The sequence below is a fragment of the Manis pentadactyla genome, chromosome 2 (genome assembly GCF_030020395.1).
Source record: "Manis pentadactyla isolate mManPen7 chromosome 2, mManPen7.hap1, whole genome shotgun sequence".
Classification (NCBI taxonomy): domain Eukaryota; kingdom Metazoa; phylum Chordata; class Mammalia; order Pholidota; family Manidae; genus Manis; species Manis pentadactyla.
In genome coordinates, this window is record NC_080020.1 from 205,664,130 (window position 1) to 205,689,945 (window position 25,816).

General features: G+C 36.6%; 1 protein-coding gene across 2 annotated transcripts in view; it reads right to left on the minus strand.

Moving 5' to 3' along the window:
* The window catches only part of LOC118935398 (regulator of microtubule dynamics protein 2), a 122,055-nt gene that overhangs the window by 49,332 nt on the left and 46,907 nt on the right, over window positions 1-25,816 (minus strand). For both annotated transcript variants that reach the window (XM_057497280.1, XM_036931629.2), the window contains exons 3-8: window positions 23,128-23,302; window positions 21,997-22,099; window positions 18,465-18,525; window positions 8,872-8,947; window positions 7,899-7,976; window positions 825-923 (exon numbers count right to left, since the gene is read on the minus strand). In XM_057497280.1, coding sequence (XP_057353263.1) covers window positions 825-923; window positions 7,899-7,976; window positions 8,872-8,947; window positions 18,465-18,525; window positions 21,997-22,099; window positions 23,128-23,302 — 592 coding nt within the window. The remainder of the gene's footprint in view (window positions 1-824; window positions 924-7,898; window positions 7,977-8,871; window positions 8,948-18,464; window positions 18,526-21,996; window positions 22,100-23,127; window positions 23,303-25,816) is intronic.

A 25,816-nucleotide genomic window follows, 5' to 3' on the forward strand; every position in this document is an offset into this window, starting at 1 on the left:
ATGTATTAGACCACAGGCCAAGAAAATTACATGTATTTTATGCAATCTTCACAAAATTCATAGGAAATAGGTATTATTATGTTTACTTTACAGATAAGGAATTTAAAATGATGAGAAATAAAGAAATGCACCCAGGTCATCAGACAGGACAAGGCTCAGGTCTTATACTATCTGATTCTAAAGCCAGCACTCTTGATCTTTACAGGATCATACTGGATAGCTCTGGAGACACAGTCCTAGCCCCCTCTTTGGAGGGATGGAGTGGGGTACACGAGTCCTACAGGCTGGGTCCAACGACATGACCTCCTGTTGGGAGCAGAGGGCTGCAGACTCTCCTAGGGGTGGGATCCAAGGTATGTGCTGCTTCCTTCTCCTCCTCCCCTCCACCTGCCAGACTTCTTATTTGTTCCACAGCCACAGCCCTCCGCACTCTAGGCTCCTCAGTGCCCGTGGCTGTTGCACCAATATAGAGAAAAGCTCTCCTGATGCCTTGTCTTCTTTAAGATGAAACTGGTTCTATATTAGGCTAATCAGGAGTATCTCAGCCCAAGTCTCATAATCAGGGCATGAACACTTCTGTACATTCTCATAGACCTCAAGTGTTGTGCTGGGATTTGGTAGTAAGGGCTGCTGCACCTAGGGCCTGGGGTCTAACTAGCTGCTCTAAGAAGTAGTTTCATTTTATCAAAGCTAGAATTTGAACAGGGGTTTAAGTTAGAGATCTGTACATGGAGGAGAAAAAAATTCCCTTGACAACAGGTTGGGAGGGACTGGTACAGATAATAGCCAGTTTGACTCTAAAATAATGGATAAACAAAATATACCTTAAGGAAATTTTGTAAAGCTTCTTGTATAGTTGAGGATGGTATTTTTCCAAATAGAGTAGCAGCCATTTTTTTTTCAATCCAGCTCAGTTTTGAGACCTACAAATATAGAGCAACATCACTCTTGGAAACCTGTTTACCTTTTGAAGGAACAATCTCTCCCCAGCTAGATGTGTATGTGTGTGTGCATATATATATATGTGTGTGTGTGTGTGTGTGTATACATATATATACTCATAAAATATATATATATGAGGGATACCACCTTTGTGGTATTATATCCAGCCTTCCTTTTTCATAATTCTTCATACTGATAGATGTTTAATGTTCTGCATTCCATGTTCCCAAAATCTGAAGTACTTTTAGATCTATTTCTGTTCCTTTTTTTGTTTCTGTTGACTGTCATTTCTGATAGCTTATTCTTTGTGTATTGTATTATTTTTGACTGTGGGCTCATCATTTTTGGGCTACTCTCCAAGAGTTTTATAAGGCCTGTGTGAAAGTACATGCTTCCAGGGAGGATTAACGTTAGTTTCTGCCATTTGACTATGGCACTAAGATTAGTTCTTTCTGAAGTTAAAATTTCCTTCTTGGGTTTTTTACTCCTAAACAAATAATGTACACTCAAGCCCCAGACTCATGTACAGTTGGGTCAATGGTTTTCCAATGTTAGGGGTGTCTTCTTACCTTCATGAACACTCAGATTCTTAGTATTTAAAACTGGCATAATAAAAACTGCTTATAGCATTGTTATGAGGATTCAATGAAATAAGAACTATACAGTATAAAATGCACATCTGATATAAAGCAGGTGTTCAATAAAAGCAAGCTTGCTCTGGGGCAAGTCACGAAGGGGCACTGTTCTCGCAGGAGAGCACACCCAGTGCGCCTGCCTGTCCCTGCAGGGCTCTGGGCTACCCTGAGGGCTGCCCCACCCACAGCAGCTCAGGGGATTAACCTGGATGCTCCTCCCGATGTGCAGGTAACCGACACAGGCAGCGGAGAAGGGTAAGGTGACCAACAAGCAGGAAGGGACTTTGTTCTCCCAGCTGATACACCTGCCCCCTGCCTGCAACTACATCTATTGCCATGAAAAGGCAGAAGAATTTGGTGACGTCCAGAATTGCCAAGACAACCCCCGAGAGAGGGCCTGGGAAATATATATAGCAAATCTTCCTGAAAAAGAATTCAAAATAAAGGTCATAACCATGCTGATGGATCTGCAGAGAAATATGCAAGAGCTAAGGGATCAAGTCAGGAGGGAGAATACACAAATAAAACAATCTCTGGAAGGACGTAAGAGCAGACTGGATGAGGTGCAAGAGATTGTTAATGGAACAGAAATCAGAGAACAGGAATACAGAGAAGCCGAGGCAGAGAGAGATAAAAAGATGTCCGGGAATGAAAGAATATTAAGAGAACTGTGTGACCAATCCAAACAGAACAATATTCGCATTATAGAGGTACCAGAAGAAGAAGAGACAGACAAAGGGATAGAAAGTGTTTTTGAAGAAATAATTGTTGAAAACTTCCCCAAACTGGGGGAGGAAATAGTGTCTCAGACCATGGAGGGCCACAGATTTCCCAACACAAGGGACCCAAAGAGGACAAGACCAAGACATATAATAATTAAAATGGCAAAGATCAAATATAAGGATAGAGTATTAAAGGCAGCCAGAGAGAGAAAAAAGGTCACCTATAAAGGAAAACCCATCAGGCTATCATCAGACTTCTCAACAGAAACCTAACAGGCCAGAAGAGAATGGCATGATATATTTAATGCAATAAAACAGAAAGGCCTTGAACCAAGAATACTGTATCCAGCATGATTATCATTTAAATATGAAGGAGGGATTAAACAATTCCCAGACAAGCAAAAGTTGAGGGAATTTGCCTCCCACAAACCACCTCTATAGGATATTTTAAAGGGACTTCACTAGATGGAAGCACTCCTAAGGCTAAATAGATGTCACCAGGGAAAATAAAATCAAAGCAAAGAAAGCAGATCAACTAAATGCTAACTAGAGGCAAAAAATAAAATCAACTATTCACAAAAGCCATAAAAGGAAACACAAAAGAATACAGAATAAAACATCTAATCTATAAAGAATGGAGGAGGAGGAATAAGCAGGAAGAGAAATAAAGAATCATCAGATTGTGTTTATAATAGCTTAATAAGACAGTTAAGTTAGATGGTTAGATAGTAAAGAAGCTACCCTTGAACCTTTGGTAACCACAAATCTAAAGCCTGCAATGAAAATAAGTACGTATCTATCAATAATCACCCTAAATGTAAATGGACTGAATGCACCAATCAAAAGACACAGAGTAAAATAAAATGGATAAAAAAGCAAGACCCATCTATATGCTGCTTACAAGAGACTCACCTCAAATCCAAAGACATACACAGACTAAAAGTCAAGGGATGAAAAAAGACATTTCATGCAAACAATAGGAAGAAAAAAGCAGGTGTTGCAGTACTTGTACCAGACAAAACAGACTTCAAAACAAAGAAAGTAACAAGAGATAAAGAAGGACATTACATAATGATAAAGGGGTCAGTCCAACAAGAGGCTATAACCATTATATATATATATATATATGCACCCAATACAGGAGCACCAACATATGTGAAACAAATACTAACAGAATTAAAGGAGGAAATAGAATGCAATGCATTCATTCTAGGAGACTTCAACACAGCACTCACTCCAAAGGACAGATCCACCAGACAGAAAATAAGTAAAGACACAGAGGCACTGAACAACACACTGGAACAGATGACCTAACAGACATCTACAGAACTCTATACCCAAAAGCAGCAGGATGCACATTCTTCTCAAGTGAACATGGAACATTTTCCAGAGTAGACCACATACTAGGCCACAAAAAGGGCCTCAGTAAATTCAAAAAGATTGAAATTCTACAAACCAAATTCTCAGACCACAAAGGTATAAAACTAGAAATAAATTATACAAAGAAAGCAAAAAGACTCACAAACACATGGAGGCTTAACAACACACTCCTAAATAACCAATGGATCAATGACCAAATTAAAATAGAGATCAAGCAATATATGGGCACAAATGACAACAACAGCACAAAACCCCAACATCTGTGCGACGCAGCAAAGGCAGTTCTAAGAGGAAAGTATACAGCAATCCAGGCCTATTTAAAGAAGGAAGAACAATCCCAAATGAATAGTCTAAAGTCACAATTATTGAAACTGGAAAAAGAAGAACAAATGAGGCCCAAAGTGAGCAGAAGGAGGGACATAATAAAGATCAGAGAAGAAATAAATAAAATTGAGAAGAATAAAACAATAGAAAAATTCAATGAAACCAAGAGCTGGTTCTTTGAGAAAATAAACAAAATTGATAAGCCCCTAGCCAGAATTATTAAGAGAAAAAGAGAATCTACACACATAAACAGAATCAGAAATGAGAAAGGAAAAAAATCACAACGGACACCACAGAAATACAAAGAATTATTAGAGACTACTATGAAAATCTATATGCTAACAAACTGGAAAACCTAGAAGAAATGGACAACTTCCTAGAAAAATACAACCTTCCAAGACTGACCAAGGAAGAAGCAGAATATCTAAACAGACCAATTACCAGCAATGAAATTGAATTGATAATAAAAAAACTACACAAGGACAAAATTCTGGACCAGATGGATTCACCGCTGAATTTTATCAGACATATAGAGAAGACATAATACCCATTCTCCTTAAAGTTTTCCAAAAAATAGAAGAGGAGGGAATACTTCCAAACTCATTCTATGAAGTCAGCATCACTCTAATACCAAAACCAGGCAAAGACCCCACAAAAAAACAAAATTACAGAACAATATCCCTGATGAACATTGATGCAAAAATACTCAACAAAATATTAGCAAACCAAATTCAAAAATACATCAAGAGGATCATACACCATGACCAAGTGGGATTCATTTCAGGGCTGCAAGGATGGTACAACATTCAAAAATCCATCAACATCATCCACCACATAAACAAAAAGGACAAAAAACTCTTGATCATCTTCATAGATGCTGAAAAAAGCATTCAACAAAATTCAACATCCATTCATGACAAAAACTCTCAACAAAATGAGTATAGAGGGCAGAACCTCAACATAATAAAGGCCATATATGACAAACCCACAGCGAACATCATATGTAACAGTGAGAAACTGAAAGCTTTTCCTCTAAGATTGAGAACAAGACAGGGATGCCCACGCTCCCCACTGTTATTCAACATAGTACTGGAGGTCCTAGCCACAGCAATCAAACAAAACAAAGAAATATATGGCATCCGGAGTGGTAAAGAAGAAGTGAAACTGTATTTGCAGATGACATGATATTGTACATAAAAAACCCTAAAGACTCCACTCTAAAACTACTAGAACTAATATCTGAATTCAGCAAAGTTGCAGGATACAAAATAAATACACAGAAATCTGTTGCATTCCTATACACTAACAATGAACTAGCAGAAAGAGAAACCAGGAAAACAATTCCATTCACAGTTATATAAAAAAGAATAAAATACCTAGGAATAAACCTAACCAAGGAAGTAAAAGACGTATACCCTGAAAACTACAAGACACTCTTAAGAGAAATTAAAGAGGAAACTAACAAATGGAAACTCATCCCATGCTCTTGGCTAGGAAGAATTAATATTGTCAAAATGGCCATCCTGCCTAAAGCAATCTACAGATTCCATGCAATCCCTATCAAAATACCAACAGCATTCTTCAACGAACTGGAACAAATAGTTCAAAAATTCATATGGAACCACAAAAGACCCCAAGTAGCCAAAGCAATCCTGAGAAGGAAGAATAAAACAGGGGGGATCTTTCTTCCCAACTCAAGCTCTACTACAAAGCCACAGTAATCAAAACAACTTGGTACTGGCACAAGAACAGACCCACAGACCAGTGGAACAGAATAGAGTACAGATATTAACCCAAACATATATGGTCAACTAATATACGATAAAGGAGCCATGGACATACAATGGGGAAATGACAGCCTCTTCAACAGCTGGTGTTGGCAAAACTGGACAGCTACATTTAATAGAATGAAACTGGATTATTGTCTAACCCCATACACAAAAGTAAACTCTAAATGGATCAAAGACCTGAATGTAAGTCATGAAAACATAAAACTCTTAGAAAAAGACATAGGGAAAAAAGCCCTTGGACATAAACATGAGCAACTTCTTCATGAATATATCTCCCTGGGCAAGGGAAACAAAAGCAAAAATGAACAAGTGGGACTATATCAAGCTGAAAAGCTTCTGTACAGCAAAGGACACCATCAATAGAACAAAAAGGCACCCTATAGTATGGGAGAATATATTCATAAACGACAGATCTGATAAATGGTTGACATCCAAAATATATAAAGAGCTCATGCACCTTAACAAACAAAAAGCAAACAATCCTATTAAAAAATGCTCAGAGGAGCTCAATAGACAGTTCTCCAAAGAAGAAATTCAGATAGCCAACAGACACATGAAAAGATGCCTCACATCGCTAATCATCAGAGAAATGCAAAATAAAACCACAATGAGATTATCACCTCACACCAGTAAGGATTGACACCATCCAAAAGACAAACAACAACAAATGTTGGAGAGGTTGTGGAGAAAGGGGAACCCTCCCACACTGCTGGTGGGAATGTAAATTAGTTCAACCATTGTGGAAAGCAGTATGGAGGTTCCTCAAAATACTCAAAATAGAAATACCATTTGACCCAGGAATTCCACTCCTAGGAATTTACCCTAAGAATGCAGCAGCCCAGTTTGAAAAGGACATATACATCCCTATGTTTATCACAGCACTGTTTACAATAGCCAAGAAATGGAAGCAACCTAAGTGTCCATCAGTAGATGAATGGATAAAGAAGATGTGGTACATATACACAATGGAATATTATTCAGCCATAAGAAGAAAACAAATCCTACCATTTGCAACAACATGGATGGAGCTAGAGGGTATTATGCTCAGTGAAATAAGCCAGGTGGAGAAAGACAAGTACCAAATGATTTCACTAATCTATAGAGTGTGAGAACAAAGAAAAAACTGAAGGAACAAAAGAGCAGCAGGCTCACAGAACCCAAGAATGGACTAACAGTTACCAAAGGGAAAGGGACTGGGGAGGATGGGTGTGAAGGGAGGGATAAGGCGGCATTACAAATAGCAGACATAATGTAGTCGGGGGGCACGGGGAGGGCTGTACAACACAGAGAAGACAAGTAGTGATTCTACAGCATCTTACTATGCTGATGGACAGTGACTGTAATGGGGTGTGTGAGGGGAACTTGGTGATGGAGGGAGTCTAGTAAACGTAATGTTCCTCATGTAATTGTAGATTAATGATAACAAAAAAAAAAAAAAAGCAAGCTTCCTTCTTCATCCATAATCCTCTTCAAGCCTCAACTGAAAAGCTTCTTCTATTGCCTATTCTAATTTTCTCATTCATAAATAACATTTCTCTTCATGACAATTTTTCATGCATCTTTTAAAAATATATTTTCAAATTCTGTTAATTTTCCATAAACTAATGTCATTTAAGATCCTGGGTCTTAGATTTGCCAGCTTTCTTTATTTCTATATGCCTCATGTTCCCTTCTAAATTAAGTTTCTTGAAGACAAGGACAGTGCTTTACTTATTTTTTGGCCAGTGAGCACATAACTTATGCTCATTATACTCTGATAAATGAAAAAGTCCTCCAATGAAACAGAGGGTTATGCACTGATAGAGGGCACCTGTCTGTAGGCAGCTGGGCATAAAGGGAGACAGTGTGACTGCTGGGAGGGGAAATGGAAAGGCAGGGAAGGGAAAAAATATACATACATCTGTAAAATCATACACTGCATATAATGTAAATATATATACATATTACTTATAAAATGTGTAAGTCATGAACTCATAAGTGTATAATGATTTTGTCATTTTCCCTACAGTAGGTATGGGGTAAAACAAAATAATAAGTCACTGCAAATATATCATATAATCACAGTATATTTAAATAAGACTTATAGATAAAAGCATTCAACTTACAGTATAACAGTATCTTCCCTTCAGGTAATACAAAAAGGGTTCTTCAGGTAAAAATTCAATTGCTTTATCTAGATGTTCCTGAAAGAAAATCCAAAAGAAGTATCATCTCCCAAGTTTCAGGTAGTGTTGAATGGAACTGTGCTTAGTAAATTCAAAGGGCTTTATAATTTTGTGTCATCCCCCTCCTCAATCCCTATCATTACTACAGTTAAGCCTTATCAGTAATCTAATTATTAAAAATTGTTATTCTTATCTGGAATGAGAACTGTAACTATGATTAAATAAGGCTACAGATAATGTACAGCCCAATGTCCCTATAAAAATAGCAAATATCCAGTGTCACATTTTGGTCTACCCATGACTTGCTTAGCTAATATTTATCAGTTTAGAGGCAAGATTACAAATATGAAATGATTAGGGTATAATGGGGGAAAGGAAGAGGTGGAATAGGAAAAATTACTCCCTGATATTGTCAGAATGGTTACAGGGAGCTGAAAGCAAAGAACTCTTCACCCATCCCTATGACTATTGACCCTGAGGGCTTATTTATTGAGTTATTATAACTAGAGGCACACTACAAATCATGTGTATGTGCATTACTTATTTTATTCATCTATCATGGTAAATTTAAGTCCTAGATTGGATTCTGCTCCTCCCACCAAATCTACATGCAGAAAATGTTAACTAATCAGCCCTGGCCATGTTTATGGTATTGGCAAACTCATGACCAAAAGGCTAATTCTCTGTCTTTGAAAGAATAATACTCATTTCCTATGAATTCTTACACAACCTAGAATAACATTAATCTTTAATCACCCAAATAGTTTATTATTTTCAGCACAGTACTATTTAAAAACTGTAATTTAAGTAAAAAAGATAAGTTCCTAGAGAATAACATGCTGAATAATCTGATTTATACCTGTTAGTGAACATGTAACTACATGAAGGTATTTTTTTTAATGTCAAAAAATACCTTGAAGCGATGTCCATAGTTGATTTTGTTTTGTAAGCCTTCAAACTCAGACATATAGCCACACAAAACAGCATACCTACAAAGGATAAAAATAGTGGATATGGTGTGAACTTTTAATCAAATACCACAAATATAACACTCAAAAAATATCTCTAAAGCATTCGTTAATATTTAACAGAAGTATTCATATAGCTGCCAGTAAATACTTGATATCAACATCAGGCAAGTTTCCTTATCTACAACTGGGGATGCTAATTCCATATGTATGTACTTCATATGTATGCTGGGAGGGGAAAATATCTAAAACATGTAATAGCTCAGAATAGTGCTTGGTGCATAGTGAGTTTCAAGAAATGTTATCTGCTGTTATTACTGTCATCAATCTCAAAGTCACAAAGAGGTTCTCAGAAAAAGTCTAGTGACATATGTATTAAAATTGAAAAACATATCGGTCAACAGATCCCTGCTCCTCCTTAATAAAAAGAAAAATAATAAAAATTTTGTGGCTTCCCTTGACATTTGAAAATAAAAATAAGTATCATGACTAAAAAGAAAGTCAAAGATAACTTGAGAATATGCTTTTCTCAAAAAATTCCCCATATCCTTTAATCCTTCCTTGGAAACACTGCATTACTAGGCTAGGGTATCCCATGGATTATTTGCCTTTTTTCCCATTGGTAATACAAAATTTATATGTGATTATTTAACTATACATTGTTTGGCAATTTTCTTACTCTAAAAATTGGGAATATATTACTTTTCACATTCAGAGTGTTCCTGTTTGTACAATCTTCAGAGTATTTCAGAGTGTTTCTGCCTGAGGCAAAATATCCATTTACTGAAAATATTCATTTCAAGAATAGGTGTTAGTTTTTACTTGAATTGACATAACTGAAATGAAAAATGTAATTTTTGGTGTTATTTATCTTGGGCATTACTGCAGACAAGCATAACTTTCAAGTACAAAAATGAAGTGAACAATTTTCTTAGTTTGGAACAGTAAGCCCATTCCTGGAAACAAAAGATCACATAATTCATACGACGTATCAGTAAAATGTCCACTGCTCAGTTATGACCTCTTTGACCTCTTAATTTTCAGGTTCTATATGATCAAGGAAATCTGCTACAACAGGAGGAGGAGAGAGGACTAAGTCAACCCATTAAAAGTGATTGATCACAAAGGTATAAAACTAGAAATAAATTGTGCAAAGAAAGCAAAAAGGCTCACAAACCCATGGAGGCTTAACAACACGCTCCTAAATAACCAATGGATCAATGACCAAATTAAAATAGAGATCAAGCAATATATGGACACAAATGACAACAACAGCACAAAACCCCAACATCTGTGCGACACAGCAAAGGCAGTTCTAAGAGGAAAAGTATACAGCAATCCAGGCCTATTTAAAGAAGGAAGAACAATCCCAAATGAATAGTCTAAAGTCACAATTATTGAAACTGGAAAAAGAAGAACAAACGAGGCCCAAAGTGAGCAGAAGGAGGGACATAATAAAGATCAGAGAAGAAATAAATAAAATTGAGAAGAATAAAACAATAGAAAAAATTAATGAAACTAAGAGCTGGTTCTTTGAGAAAATAAACAAAATTGATAAGCCCCTAGCCAGAATTATTAAGAGAAAAAGAGAATCTACACACATAAACAGAATCAGAAATGAGAAAGGAAAAAAATCACAACGGACACCACAGAAATACAAAGAATTATTAGAGACTACTATGAAAATCTATATGCTAACAAACTGGAAAACCTAGAAGAAATGGACAACTTCCTAGAAAAATACAACCTTCCAAGACTGACCAAGGAAGAAGCAGAATATCTAAACAGACCAATTACCAGCAATGAAATTGAATTGATAATAAAAAAACTACACAAGGACAAAATTCTGGACCAGATGGATTCACCGCTGAATTTTATCAGACATATAGAGAAGACATAATACCCATTCTCCTTAAAGTTTTCCAAAAAATAGAAGAGGAGGGAATACTTCCAAACTCATTCTATGAAGTCAGCATCACTCTAATACCAAAACCAGGCAAAGACCCCACAAAAAAAGAAAACTACAAACCAATATCCCAGATGAACATAGATGCAAAAATACTCAACAAAATATTAGCAAACCGAATTCAAAAATATATCAAGAGGATCATACATCATGATCAAGTGGAATTCATCCCAGGGATGCAAGGATGGTACAACATTCAAAAATCCATCAACATCATCCACCACATCAACAAAAAGAAGGACAAAAACCACACGATCATCTCCATAGATGCTGAAAAAGCATTCAACAAAATTCAACATCCATTCATGATAAAAACTCTCACCAAAATGAGTATAGAGGGCAAATACCTCAACATAATAAAGGCCATATATGACAAACCAATAAGCCAACATCATACTTAACAGTGAGAAGCTGAAAGCTTTTCCTCTCAGATTGGGAATAAGACAAGGATGCCCACTCTCCCATATTTATTCAACATAGTACCAGAGGTCTTAGCCACAGCAATCAGACAACACAAAGAAATAGAAGGCATCCAGATTGGTAAGGAAGAAGTTAAACTGTCACTGCTTGCAGATGACATGATACTGTACATAACAAAAAACCCTAAAGAATCCACTCCAAAACTACTAGAACTAATATCTGAATTCAGCAAAGTTGCAGGATACAAAATCAATCAACAGAAATCTGTTGCATCCCTATACACTAACAATGAACTAGCAGAAAGAGAAACCAGGAAAACAATTCCATTCACAATTATATCAAAAAGAATAAAATACCTAGGAATAAACCTAACCAAGGAAGTAAAAGACATACACCCTGAAAACTACAAGACATGCTTAAGAGAAATTAAAGAGGACACTAATAAATGGAAATTCATCCCATGCTCTTGGGTAGGAAGAATTAATGTTGTCAAAATGGCTATCCTGCCTAAAGCAATCTACAGATTCAGTGCAATCCCTATCAAAATACTGACAGCATTCCTCAATGAACTGGAACAAATAGTTCAAAAATTCATATGGAACCACCAAAAGACTCCGAATAGCCAAAGCAATCCTGAGAAGGAAGAATAAAATAGGGGGGATCTTGCTTCCCAACTTCAAGCTCTACTACAAAGCCACAGTAATCAAGACAATTTGGTACTGGCACAAGAACAGACCCATAGACCAGTGGAACAGAATAGAGTACAGATATTAACCCAAGCAAATATGGTCAATCAGTATATGATAAAGGAGCCATGGATATACAGTGGGGAAATGAGAGCCTCTTCAACAGCTGGTGTTGGCAAAACTGGACAGCTACATGTAAGAGAATGAAACTGGATTACTGTCTAACCCCATACACAAAAGTAAACTCTAAATGGATCAAAGACCTGAATGTAAGTCATGAAACCATAAAACTCTTAGAAGAAAACAGAGGCAAAACTCTCTTGAATATAAACATGAACGACTTCTTCATGAACATATCTCCCTGGGCAAGGGAAACAAAAGGAAAAAGGAACAAGTGGGACTACATCAAACTAAAAAGCTTCTGTACAGCAAAGGACACCATCAGTAGAACAAAAAGACATTCTACAGTATGGGAGAATAAATTCATAGATGACATATCCGATAAGGGGCTGACATCCAAAATATACAAAGAGCTCTCGCACCTCAACAATCAAAAAGCAAATAATCCAATTAAAAAAATGGGCAGAGGATCTGAACGGACACTTCTCCAAAGAAGAAATTCAGATGGCTAACAGGCACATAAAAAAATGCTCCACATTGCTAATCACCAGAGAAATGCAAATTAAAACCACAATGAGATTATCACCTCACATCAGTTAGGACAGCCACCATCCAAAACACAAACAACAACAAATGTTGGTGAGGATGTGGAGAAAGGGAGACCCATCCCACACTGCTGGTGGGAATGTAAATTAGTTCAACCATTGTGGAAAGCAGTATGGAGGTTCCTCAAAAAGCTCAAAATAGAAATACCATTTGACCCAGGAATTCCACTTCTAGGAATTTACCCTAAGAATGCAGCAGCCCAGTTTGAAAAAAGACATATGCACCCCTATGTTTATCACAGCACTGTTTACAATAGCCAAGAAATGGAAGCAACCTAAGTGTCCATCAGTAGATGAATAGATAAAGAAGAGGTGGTACATATACACAATGGAATATTATTCAGCCATAAGAAGAAAACAAATCCTACCATTTGCAACAACATGGATGGAGCCAGAGGGTACTATGCTCAGTGTAAAAAGCCAGGTGGAGAAAGACAAGTACCAAATGATTTCACTCATCTGTGGAATATAAGAACAAAGCAAAAACTGAAGGAATGAAACAGCAGCAGGCTCACAGAACCCAAGAATGGACTAACAGTTACCAAAGGGAAAGGGACTGGGGAGGGTGGGTGGGAAGGGAGGGAGAAGGGGAAAAAGGGGCATTACGAATAGCAGACATAATGTAGTGGGGGGCATGGGGAAGGCAGTATAGCACAGAGAAGACAAGTAGTGATTCTATAGCATCTTACTATGCTGATGGACAGTGACTGTAATGGGGTATGTGGTGGGGACTTGATAATGGGGGGAATCTAGTAACCACAATGTTGCTCATGTAATTGTATATTAATGATACAAAAAAAAAAAAGTGATGTGAGAATGTAACTGGATGAGGAGATACTACTACTCACAAATTCTAAAATCAGACTGTGTTACCCATCTTTTTCTGCCCACAAAGGAGTTTGCCATATAAGAAAAGATCAGTAGAAAAAGACTGTCCATTACTACGCTGATGGACAGTCACTTCAGTGGGGTATGGGAGGGACTTGATAATATGGGTGAATGTAGTAACCACAGTGTTTTTCATGTGAAACCTTCATAAGAGTATATATCAATCAAAGCTTAATAAAAAGAAAAAAAGACAAAAGTAAAAGACCATCCAGCTCTCTTGTGAAAACTGTACTTGCTTCCAGCCGCACCATATTCTTTTGAAAGGCTCTCTGTCATTCTGTTCTATCATGCCTTCCAAAAAAGTCCAGATTGCGGAGCAGAACTCCATGCTACTACATTCCCTAACTCCCCAGTTCGCTATGGACTTAAAATTTTAGCACTTAAAAAAACAAACAAACTACTATTTTAAAATAGCCTGAGATTTACAGGAAAGTTACAAGGACAGTACAGAGTTCCCACATACACATATACAATTTTCTGTTATTTACAACTCATGTTGCTATAGTACATTTATCACAACTGTTCCAGTATTGACATACAGTATTCATACTTCTCACAATGAGCCAATACTAATAAATCATTACCTAAACTGCATACTTCATTCAATTTCCATCTGTTTTTCCCTAATGTCCTTACATTTTGACTTTTTTCTCCATTCCTCCTCCCATGTTTTTTCCTGTTCACACTTCATTCAGTATTTCTTTCAACATGTGAAAATCTTTTGAATTACTATTATCATCCATCATATATCCTGTTCCTCTTATTTCTGTTATTTTGCAACTTTTATAAGCATGTCTTCTATATCTTCACCCACTGACAAAATTGTGGAATACATTGATCTCTAAGATACAGACCTGGAACCCTAGAATAATCTCCAGATTAACAATGATATTTCAATAGTTACTCTGTTGAATAACCGAGGCTCAAATCCTTCTGTCAGCATGGGTAACCCAGAAGCTTGCCAACATTTCTACATCTTGTCCACAAGAACCTTATGCCTGAATGTCTTGCTTAAATCCAGATATATACCAGCTTGATTTCCCTACTCTATCTGGTAGCAGAAAAATATAAAACAGATCATGTCGCATTTTTAGAAAAATCTACATTGGGTCTACTTGAATTTCCTCATCTAGAGATTCACAGAACCACCCAACTATCTGTGTGAGAAGCAAAGGAACAGATTTTATTTTCACTGATCTACAGGAGTGGAACCAATCTTCTATCTTCTGAAAATCGGAACTACTTATGCGCATCTCTAGGTGTTTATAGTGCTCTCTCGGTCCATTCTTTCCAAGATACTCTGAGTGAAGAAAAGAGCCCATGATTTCTGGATACCATTATATAAAATGTTTAAATTTTCCTTTAAAATAACTTGTCACTACAGTCTTATGTTTTTCATAATCTTTTTTGAAGTCTTGCTTCTTTGAAGTCTAGAACATTATTTATCTTCCTATGTTATCATAAATTTGAAGTTCACCTGACTGCTTTTTCCCAAAGGATTATCACTACTTTTCTGGTAATCAGTTCAACCTATGTCTGTGAATGTGTTGTTGTTTATATTGTTATTCTTTAAAAAAATAATTTAAAATTGTATTTCTTAAGCTCTCAGGTTGATGGTAACTCTGAAGAAAGTTAACTCACAATATGGTCTATTACCTCCCTCTAGAGGTTGCTTTGACAAAAACCCTGTATTCTCTTTGCATTGGTAAAGACTATATCTTTAGTAACTGACAACATTTCTGTATTTTAACAACTACTAAAACAACTCCATCAGTTTCCCTGCAACGCTTTTGATTCAGCAAAGTGGAGGAAGAATAATGTATGAAGAAATATGACTATATGGGAAAAGAAGATCTGGTTTTTGTTTTTCCACTTACTGTGTGACCCTTGGTTACTAATCATCACAATGTACCACACACACACCACATGCACTGCCTTGCTTATCATATCTGTAAAAAGAAAGCAGGTTGTTTTGAGAATCACACACTATATGGCATGTGGTTATAATTTGTGAATGGTAGAACACAAGGAACATGTAAGACATTAATTATAATTAAGGTCAAGTTTATTTGGCTGACAGACTGCAAAGCCATTGATGTTTTTCTCTCTGCTTCTATAATTATTTTAGGCTAGCAAAACAAAAATGACAGAATTTTATAGAAATTGTAAAATGTAGCTTTAAAGTTAACAAAGAAATTTCTTTTTCAAAAATATTAAGATGAAAAATGGTCTTTAAAATGTATTTGTTTTTCAATTATTCCCTCAGTGTTCATTTTTTATGATAATTATTGCCCCTTTTATTTCAAACTGAAGGCTTATGAACCACTACATACCCCTGTAAGTCATGGGTCTGCAAACTTCTGCTGCAGGGTCAGGTAGCAATCAACTTAGACTCTGGGGTCAGAGTCTCTACTGCCGTTACTCAACATCATCACTCTGCACAAATGCATGGGTATGGCCGTGCTCCAATATAGCTCTACTGACAAAAGTAGGCAGTTGGATTTGGCCTGTAGGCTACACACTATACTGAGTGAATGAGAAAAATGTCTTAACGTACTGAAAAAGATTTCAGAAGAGTAAGAACATTTTGCGACGTTTTATTACAATTTTGTAATCAGCTAACTGAAATTTCACTTGTTGCTTATCAAGTCATAGTTTGAATTCTCGTTTTCATCCTAAGAACTCTTGTATTCAGTAGGTACATTACAATACATTTTCGGAATTTAGAGAAGATGGACACTGGAATTTATTAACTTTTATAAACTGATTAGATTTTAATATTTTTTAAAATTAAAAACTGATACTGAGTAAGAAATTATGTGAAACACAACTGGATCATTACTCTGTGTGTACATGTGTTGGTAAGATTTAACTTTGGGGTTAAATCCCATGGTTATAAAGGAGAATTCATGACAAAAGTGAAAAAACTTGAACAAAGAGGAAGTAGCCAGGTAAGTGAAGGACAGACTGAGTAATGCACTAAGGAAGAGTTAAGCATTGTCTGTCCTCACAAGATGGATTGCAAGGTGCTGATAAAGCCCTCAAAGTTTCCAGACTATTTCTCTAAGAAAATTTGAAGGTCACACTGACAAATGTCCTCAAATCGAGGAATAATAACAAATGCACGTTTAATGTGATTCTTCATGGATGCAGACACATGTATGAGAAAAGGAAGAGGAAGTGGAGGAAGCGCAAGGCCACAAAAAGGGGAAGAGGAAGAGGAGGAGGGACAGAGCAGCTCAGAGTGCAGTAGGACGTGGGTGCTCCTGCATCCAAATCTGCCAGCCGCTCCCAAACACCTCTAGTATCAAAGCGGATGAACAGAGGCTGGATCAGGGTAAGCTTATGACCTACTACTGAGATTGGGCCAACAGAAGCACTTAATGCACACATATGTTATTTTACTAATATTAGTACTCTGCAAATCAGACAGGCAAGGTAAAGCTAGCTATAGAAGTAATAGCCAAGGATAGTGGGGAAGTGATCTTAAGGATATGTATCAGGATATTAACTGTAAAGTTACCCTTCTCCTAGGGTTTTGGCAGGGGCACCGAGGGCACAGAACAATACTTAATTAGGTACCCTCTTAGGTACTCCAATTCCTAAAGCAAGACCTTCTAGTACCCATTAAATGGCACGCTCAGGAAGTGATTCACAGGCTCTGCCAGGCCTAACCCTTCACCCACCACCAGGCCATGTAAAAGAAGGCAAAGGACTCGCGTGGCAGGAAGAGACCTGGAGTGAGGTTCTTCTGTGGATGGAATTGTCGGTACTGGGTTCCACTTCCCACCTTCTCAGGTAAAAGGGCAGGGGGCAGGCTTGCATTTCATCTTAAGCTAAGGGACTTCAAAAGATATATTCTTATTTGGCACGTGTCCCTTGTAATTTGGGGGACATAAAAAAATGTTACCAGACTCCTACCCAGGGAAGTTTTAAGATGAGAGTGTGAGTTGCGCGCCCCCTGCTGGTGGCAGAGCAAAGAAACAGGTCTGTTTCGGGAAAGTGGTTTGCACTTGAGTTGGGGCAAAAAATCAATTTGCTGTGGAACAAATGTGAACCTGCAGAAAGGGAGCCATTTTGAGAGCGATTTTGCCTAAGAGTGCTCCAGAAGAATGAAATAATCCTGAATAGGGGCATATTTCTGGAAATGTAGGTCTGAGACGGTCATAAATTAATTTATTATCATATCTTCCTAGCATTTAAGTACCTATATTGCTGTAGAGAAAAAAAAATGCTGTAAAAATGCAACTACAAGTAAAAGAAGGGTTAGATAAAAAACATATTTCTCCTTTTACGTGTTTTATAATTTGAAACATACAAAAGATTCCAAACAAAACATACTCAAGAATTTGTCCCAAGGACATTCACCTATATCCATCCAACTAATTAAACTCCCTTTGCTTGAGCTTTCTTGTATTGTAAATGTCTCTCCTTTTATCTGTGGAATTTTGTATACCTTGACTCATCAAGGTATAAAAAATGGCTGATGTGTTTTTATTCTTTAAAATTTTCTTTCTATATTTTGTTTAGAAACCATTTTAGTGTTTGTTTTCAAACAAAATGTTATATTCAGTTAGATTTAATTAAAATTTATCATGTTCAAAGTCACTGAACTTGGTAAATTTACTTATGAAATCTTCAATGAAAGTTGACCTTAAATATATTTAAAATACACATATTGAAAAAACATGAGAGTAAACACAACAAAAACAGTTACTGTGCTAGCTACTAAATATATTTTTCAGTGAATGTGAAAGGCAGGTTAAATGAGTCAATAATATTTTTAAAATCCATCATAATTTATTAATGGCATATTAGGATTTAAAAAGATTGCTTAAGTTCTATATACTTACCACAGGTGACAATATCCGTTCATGGGTGCTCTAGTAATAGCTTTTTCACCTAATGTCTTTCCTGAAAGATAAATGTACTTATACTTAGTACCTTCATGTGAACTGGTGGGAGGTGGATCAATGAATTAACTCAGTGAGTGGTTCCCAAAGTATGGTCCCAAGACCAGAGCATCACCTGGAAACTTGTTAGAAGAGCAAATTTTAGCCACATGGGTGACTTACTTGACCACAAACTCTGGGATTCAGCAGTCTGTTTTAATAAGCCTCTAGTGATTCTTAAGTTTGAGACTCATTGTCTCAATGAGACAATTCCTCAAGTTTGAGACTCACTGGACTAAGGGATTCAACCAAGAAAAATCATTCAATCATTCTTTAAAAGTGTTAATAAAAATTGTTTTGTAATTAACCAACATTTCCTGGTGCCTTCTAAATATCATTATTTGAGCCTCCAAGAATAGAAAGTCAAATAAGACCGAGTTTTAGACTTCCAAGGGGTTCACAGTTCAGCAGGAAGCAGGTGTATAAACAAACAAATTACATGCAAAAACTAACAGCAAGATAAAAAAGAGAGCATAGCAGAGGAAACAGTCACTCTACTTAAAGGGGTAAGGGAAGGCTTCCCAGAGAAGTTCTTGCTTCACAATGATGAACAGGCTCAGTTCATAAATAATTCTCCCATATCATTTTACTTAGATTTAGAATGACTTTTAATAATGTAATAATTTGGATATAGCCTTTTCTGTTGGCTTGAAAAATCAAAATGCAACAAAACTGGGCCACATTCGAAATCTCTCTCAAAAGGGTGCTGCTTTGTTTTATACCCTCATTTTTCCCCAGTCCATTTTTTTTTTACCTTGAAGAGAATATCCAATCATCTGTAAAATGCTGTTCTAAATAAGTAGTTGAGATAATCTTTATAAATAAGGATCTTATTTCAAAACATATATGTTAATTTCTTAAGGTGGTACTTTGTAGCTTGCTCTATCTATCTATCTATCTATCTATCTATTATTCTATCTATCTATCTATCTATGAGAACTACCCTGGATATAAATCTACAAAAACTGGAAAAAATTAAAAAGTTAACTATTTTAATAATAACTGATACTACATTGTGGACATACATTAAAAGAGTAATTTTTGAAAGAAGGATTGAAAATCATTAATACTTTTTAATGCACAAACATTAAAAGCTAAGTCAACATTTTAGCTACATTGCCAAATGAACAAAACTAGCTTTTAGTACACTACCATAAGCCTAAAATAGAAAAGATCACATCACTGAGAATATAAAAGGAAGGTGGTTAGTTAGAGACTGGTATTGCAGCCTCATTTAGGTAGCCAAAGCTTGAAAGGAAAGCTACTGCCTTTACAAAATTGTATTTATTCTATTTGAGACATTTGTATTGATCATCATCTAATTATGGAAAATACAGTAATGTTCCTTTAGATATAAGATTCATATTTTACTTGGAATACAAATTATGATCAATCATAGTACTTCAAAAGATGTATTGCATGATGGTATGAAAGAATTTTCAGTTTTATGAAAGAATTCGGCCCTCTCCAGTGACCAAGTCTTCCCTCAGCAACAATTTCAGAATGCTCTTATGAGGAGAAACACCCAGCATTTCTCCCTCCCTGAGTTTCAATGTCCCTCAGCGGCCGCTCTCGGCACCAGCGCAGTCTGTCGGCTCCTTTACCAAGCACTCACCCTGCACATTGGATCGGAAGTGGCTCCACGCAAGTAGTGAGTTCCTTATGTCTTAGTCATATTTACGCCCCTCCTCTGCTTCCTTCCACCCCTCATTTTAACATTGATCTCAGGCACAGTAATTTTGAATACATATTTCTTAAATGCACAAAAAAAAGGAGTTCTTTTTATTTCAATATCTGAATGAACACACCTGGGGCTTCACTCCTTTTCCTTTGACACTATGAACTTTTCTCTTTTTCTGGATATATCCTATTTCCCCTGTGCTCCATTCTTGTCCCCAAATTTCCTCCAGTCCATTTTTTCTCCTCTTTCACCATCTCCTACATTAACTCAGTTAAACTCCCACTCCATTTTAAAGTAGACATCCTGGGTAATTTTACATTTGTGCAACTCTTACAGCCACAGGAAAGCCTCCCTAAGCCAGCCCCAGCCCCTGCCATCATACCCTCCTATGAGACACAATCTTAACACCCTGCATTTTTCTTTACTCACAACTTATTTTCATTTGTTTCTTTAAATGTATGCTCATTTGAATAACACTACCTCCTCCGCAAAGCTTAAGCTCCTCTACAGTCTGAGAACATGTCTATTTATCTGGCTATTGTTTCTACCTCTTAAAACAGGAGATGTTCTAATGCAGGGCAGGTACTTAAGGAAAAAGAAAGCATGTATGATATTAATGAATGTTGGAATGGTTTACAAGGATAAGCTGCAATTTTCCCAGTAGATATGAAAATAAATCAGTTTGTACTCTTTGGTTAAATTTTTATTTACCTAAAGGGTAATATAAGTCTGTTCTCTAGAATTCCATTTTGTATATGAAGTGCTACAGAAAAACAGCCCCACAAAGCTAATGGTGAATATGTAAAGAACAAGAGGGGAATTCCTCATCCTCCTCCCACTGAGGGAGAATTAAAGTGCAGAGGTCATTTGGCAAGGAAATCTGCTGAGGAAGAAATGTAGGTACAAGGAGTTTGGAGATATTTCCTTCTTGGAAATAAGCATGATGGAACTAGACTGGAAGGACAGTATCTTCTTGCTGCTCTTCCTCATGCTCTCTTGAGAAGGTAAGCTTGGAAAAGAGAAAGCTTTGAAATACAAGAAGTATTAAAGATGTTCTGATGTCAGATTGCTACCAGGAAGCTCAGAGAGATGGCAGTTAAGGGTTTTTTTTTGCAAGAACAAGTTCTGATACTCAGTGAGAGTCAAGGTGAGAAATACATGTATAAATGACTGGATATTCTGGATGGTTTTTACTGTGGAAAATTCCAAAACTATGCAAAAAGAAGTAATAGAGGGCAGTATAATGAACCACCATGTACTCATCACTCAGCGTAAACAATTACCAACTTAAGGCTAACCCTATTTTATCAAGATAAATTTGGAAAAAACAGTAAAGTCTGAGTAGTCATTTCTTTGTAGTACCTGGTGTTCTATGCTGCAGGAAGTAAGGAAGGTTATTTTAATTGGGGTCAAGTACTATAGCGGAAGACAGATGTCCTCTGCCTACTATTACTTCTCAAACATTATCACTTTAATGTCTCATCTTTCTGTGACTTTATAAATGGTAATAGCTGAAATTTGAGTTTTCAGTTACCTATTCTAATATGTTTAAATGCTTTAAAGGACATATACTTTCCAAAAATCCTTTCTGTCCTTAAGCTAGGTGCATTTCTCAGAACCACAACATATTGAAAAAGATATATTGAAACATATTGGTTTTAGCCATTTTAGCTTGTATTAAAATTCATTACTGGTTTATTATATAGATAAAAATTATCACTTGAAGATACTCAATTTTTACAAAATACTTACCAATATTAGCATAATGTTTCTTTTCTTGAGTATCTGTAGACAGCTCATACATGTCTCCATAAGCACGAGCAAACCGCCAAATAAACTCTATTTCATCTCTAAACTGAAAAGAAAAGATAGAACTACATCTTAGGTTAAGTCAGTAACCTGACCAGACTATCAATGTTTTCCGCTGGAAATTTAAAAAAATTAGGCAGGTAAACTGGTATTTATAGATGACTGCATCTATTCATATAGGTATAACATTTTGAATTTATTCATGGCTACAAAATGTGATTTAATATAGTGTTACATTTGGATCTTAAAACCAATGACTATTACCCAAGCCTGAGCTCCACATGCACCCAGAAGCGAAGACTAACAGGCATTCCCCCTGGGTGCTGGTAGCCTCTTCTTACTTTCCTTCCTAAGTTACCTACTATCAATATGATGCCTCAATGAGCATTTCAGATTATATCTGTTATTCAAGATCACAAGTACTCACAAAAGCAGCCATATTACCTAAATATAATCCTGTATTACCTAAATATAATCCTGGAGATTTAAAAATTTTAGACAAGTGTGCTTAGGATTGCTGTATCCTCAAAGATATGACTTATATTGTTCATGGGAAAGAAAGATTTATTGCTGCTTGGGATGCTGCAAACTGTCCCCCACCTTTTTTTTGGGAGGGGTTGTGGAGGGAGAGGAAGGGATGGGCTTTCCCTGTTCAGCCTGACATTAACACTGAAGAATGACCACTGGTATTAGTAGAAATAGATTGAAACAATGATGGCTGTTATATTAATAACTGTAAAATAGAAAACTTAAAATGTAGCTTTTCCTCCTCTAAGATAAGCAGTATGTCATGTTCTTTATCTTTTGTAAAATATTTATTAAGAACAACGAATTAATAAAAATAAAAAAATCTGTATAATCCTCTCTCTGGTTCTCATTTTTATTATCTTAGGGCCTAATAATAACCTCTTACATTTACTTCAAAAACATTTTAATCATATTACAGAATAATTTTGCACCAGTCATTAAGTGTGTATAAACTGACACAATTGCTATGGTCATCATATGAGTGGGACAATAGATTAAACAAAAAATCAAAACTATACGAGCATCTTATTTTAACATGTCTCCTACCTTTTCTTTGTGGTCACAAAGTAGTTCAAAACTCTCCATCTTGCTCGACTCGTTCATACGTAAGTTATCTGCTTTCTGAAGAAGGACATCTAAATTTAATTCTTGCACACGTGTGTTAAATGCTTTAGAGACTGGAAAACTCTGTTCTTCTGTGTCAGTATTAGCTGTAATATACCTAAAATCACAGACATAATCATCAACTTTCCTGAAAGTTCTATTATAATAGCCAGAGTGACTCTTTTAAAATGCAAGTCAGATCATTCCACTCATACGGTGAACCCTTGCAGTAATGGTGCCCATTTTCACTCAGAGAAAAAGCTCAAGTCCTAACAACAGTGTACAAGGCCCTATGAGATTTGTCTTCTAACCCTTTCACCTCCCTGACCTTGTCTTCTCAACTCATTCATCTTAATACTGGCCACCGTGCTGGTCCTTAAACATGCCAGGCATACTCCTGCCTTAGGACTTTTGCTTGCTATTATTCCCTCTGATGGGATGTTGTTCCTTCAGAATGGCACATAACTCACGCCCTCACTCTTTCAAGCCTCTGCTCCAATGTCATCTTCTCAGTGTGGGCCATCCAGACCACTTCATTTAATTCTGTAACTTCCATGCCCCAGCCCACCCACCACGTTCTCTTTACCTCCAGTCTCCTTTACTATGCTTTATTTTTTTTCCTCCTGTAGTCAGTACTATCTTCTAATATACTATATAACTTACTAATCTACTACATGTGCTATTTTTTGTTAGTATCTCCGCCACTAAAATATATATTCCCTGACAACAGGATTCTTTATTAACTGATGTATCAAGTGCCTACACCATGACACATGGATACTCACTGAACATTGTTGAATGGATGGTACAAAGTTGTAGGAACTCGGCAGGTACTCAAATACACACACACACACACACACATACACATATGTGTGTGTGTGTGTGTATTAGGTATGTTAAATATATATATGTATATATATATACATATATATGTTTATTTTTATTTCAAGATGTTGTTACTCTTAGCTTAATTAAAAAAAATTTATGCTACCCCCCACATTTTCATTTTGGTGGCATATAAGGCAAACAATTTGCTTTTATTATTCAAACTGTCCTGTTCTAAAAAAGATTTTGAAGAGGTATATTAGGATATATAATATATAAGAGAAATTAGAAGTGGTGAGAAAAGATAAAAACAAAGCCAAATGTGAAACCAATAAAAAAATACATATACTAATGATATCCATTCCCTTGCTACAAGGGACACAAATGTGGCTCTACATCTTCTAGCAGTTACTGTAATCACAACCTCCAGCAGATACTAACAAAGATTCAAACAAAGCAAGTTCTTGAGAGAAGCACAACTATTTCCAATACTAAGACTCAAGATAAATTTCAAAGTCCTTATAAAGAAGACACTATGTGAAATGATATTCAAGTTCTTCAATAGCATTATTAATGGAAACTTCATTCTTCCAGTTGCTCAAACCAAAAAACTTAGAATTATCCTTGATTTACTTTTCTTGCCTAAGCAACATCCAGTCTGTTAGAAGTTCCTGTTGGTTCTAGCTTCAAAATATATCTGGAATCTAGCCAGTTCTCACAACCTCTACTGTGTCCTAGGTTTAAACCACCATCACCTCATCTTGAGTACTGCAATGGCCTCCTATCACATCTCCCTGCTTTGATGCTTGCCCCTTATAGTTTATTTTCAACATGGTTAGCCAGAATGGTCCTTCAAAAACCTGTATCAGATCATGTGGCCCTTTGCTTAAAATCTCCCAATGGATGCCCAAATTACAGTGAAAACCAAAGTCCTTACAGGAGTCTCTGAGGTCCTATATAATCCAGTCCAACACCTTGTCTCCAACCACCCTCTTGCTTACTCAGAGCACTCCAGGCACTCTGGTTTCCTTGCTCTTCTTTGAACACATCAGTCATGTTTCTGCTTTAATATCTTTGTATTTGCTGTTCCTTCTGTCTGGTATGTTCTTCCCTGGATATGTACATAGTTTACTTCCTGGCCTGTTTCACATCCTTGTTCAAATGTAGCATTACTGCGGATAAGTGGAGGAAGTAACAGCAGATGTGATGGCAACAGGAGAGAACTACAGTGACTAGTGGAGTCCGAAGATGTGGCTGAATTGCTACAATCTCATAATAAAACTTTAATGCATGAACTGCTTCTTAATGGATGAGCAAAGAAAATGGTTTCTGGAGAGGGAATCTATTCCTGGTGAAGATGCTATGATGACTATCGAAAGGACAACAAAGGATTTAGAACATTACATAAATTTAGTAGATAGAGTAGCAGCCAGGTTTGAGAGGACTGACTCCAGTTTTGAAAGCAGTCCATTAAGGGTAAAATGCTCTTAAACAGCGTAACAGGCTACAAGGAAATTATCTGTGAAAGGAAGAGTGAACTGATGTGGCAAACTTCACTGTTGTCTTAGTTTAAGAAATTGCCGCAGCCACCCCAGCCTCCAGCAACCACCACCCTGATCAGTCAGCAGCCGTCAGCATCAAGGCGGGACCCTCCGCCAGCTAAAAGATTACGGCTCACGGAAAGCTTAAAGGTCAGCATTTTTTACCAATAAAGTATTTTTAAATGAAAGTATACTCATTGTTTTTTAGACCTAATGCTATTGTAAAGTTAATAGATTACAGTATAATGTTCACATAACAGAGAAAC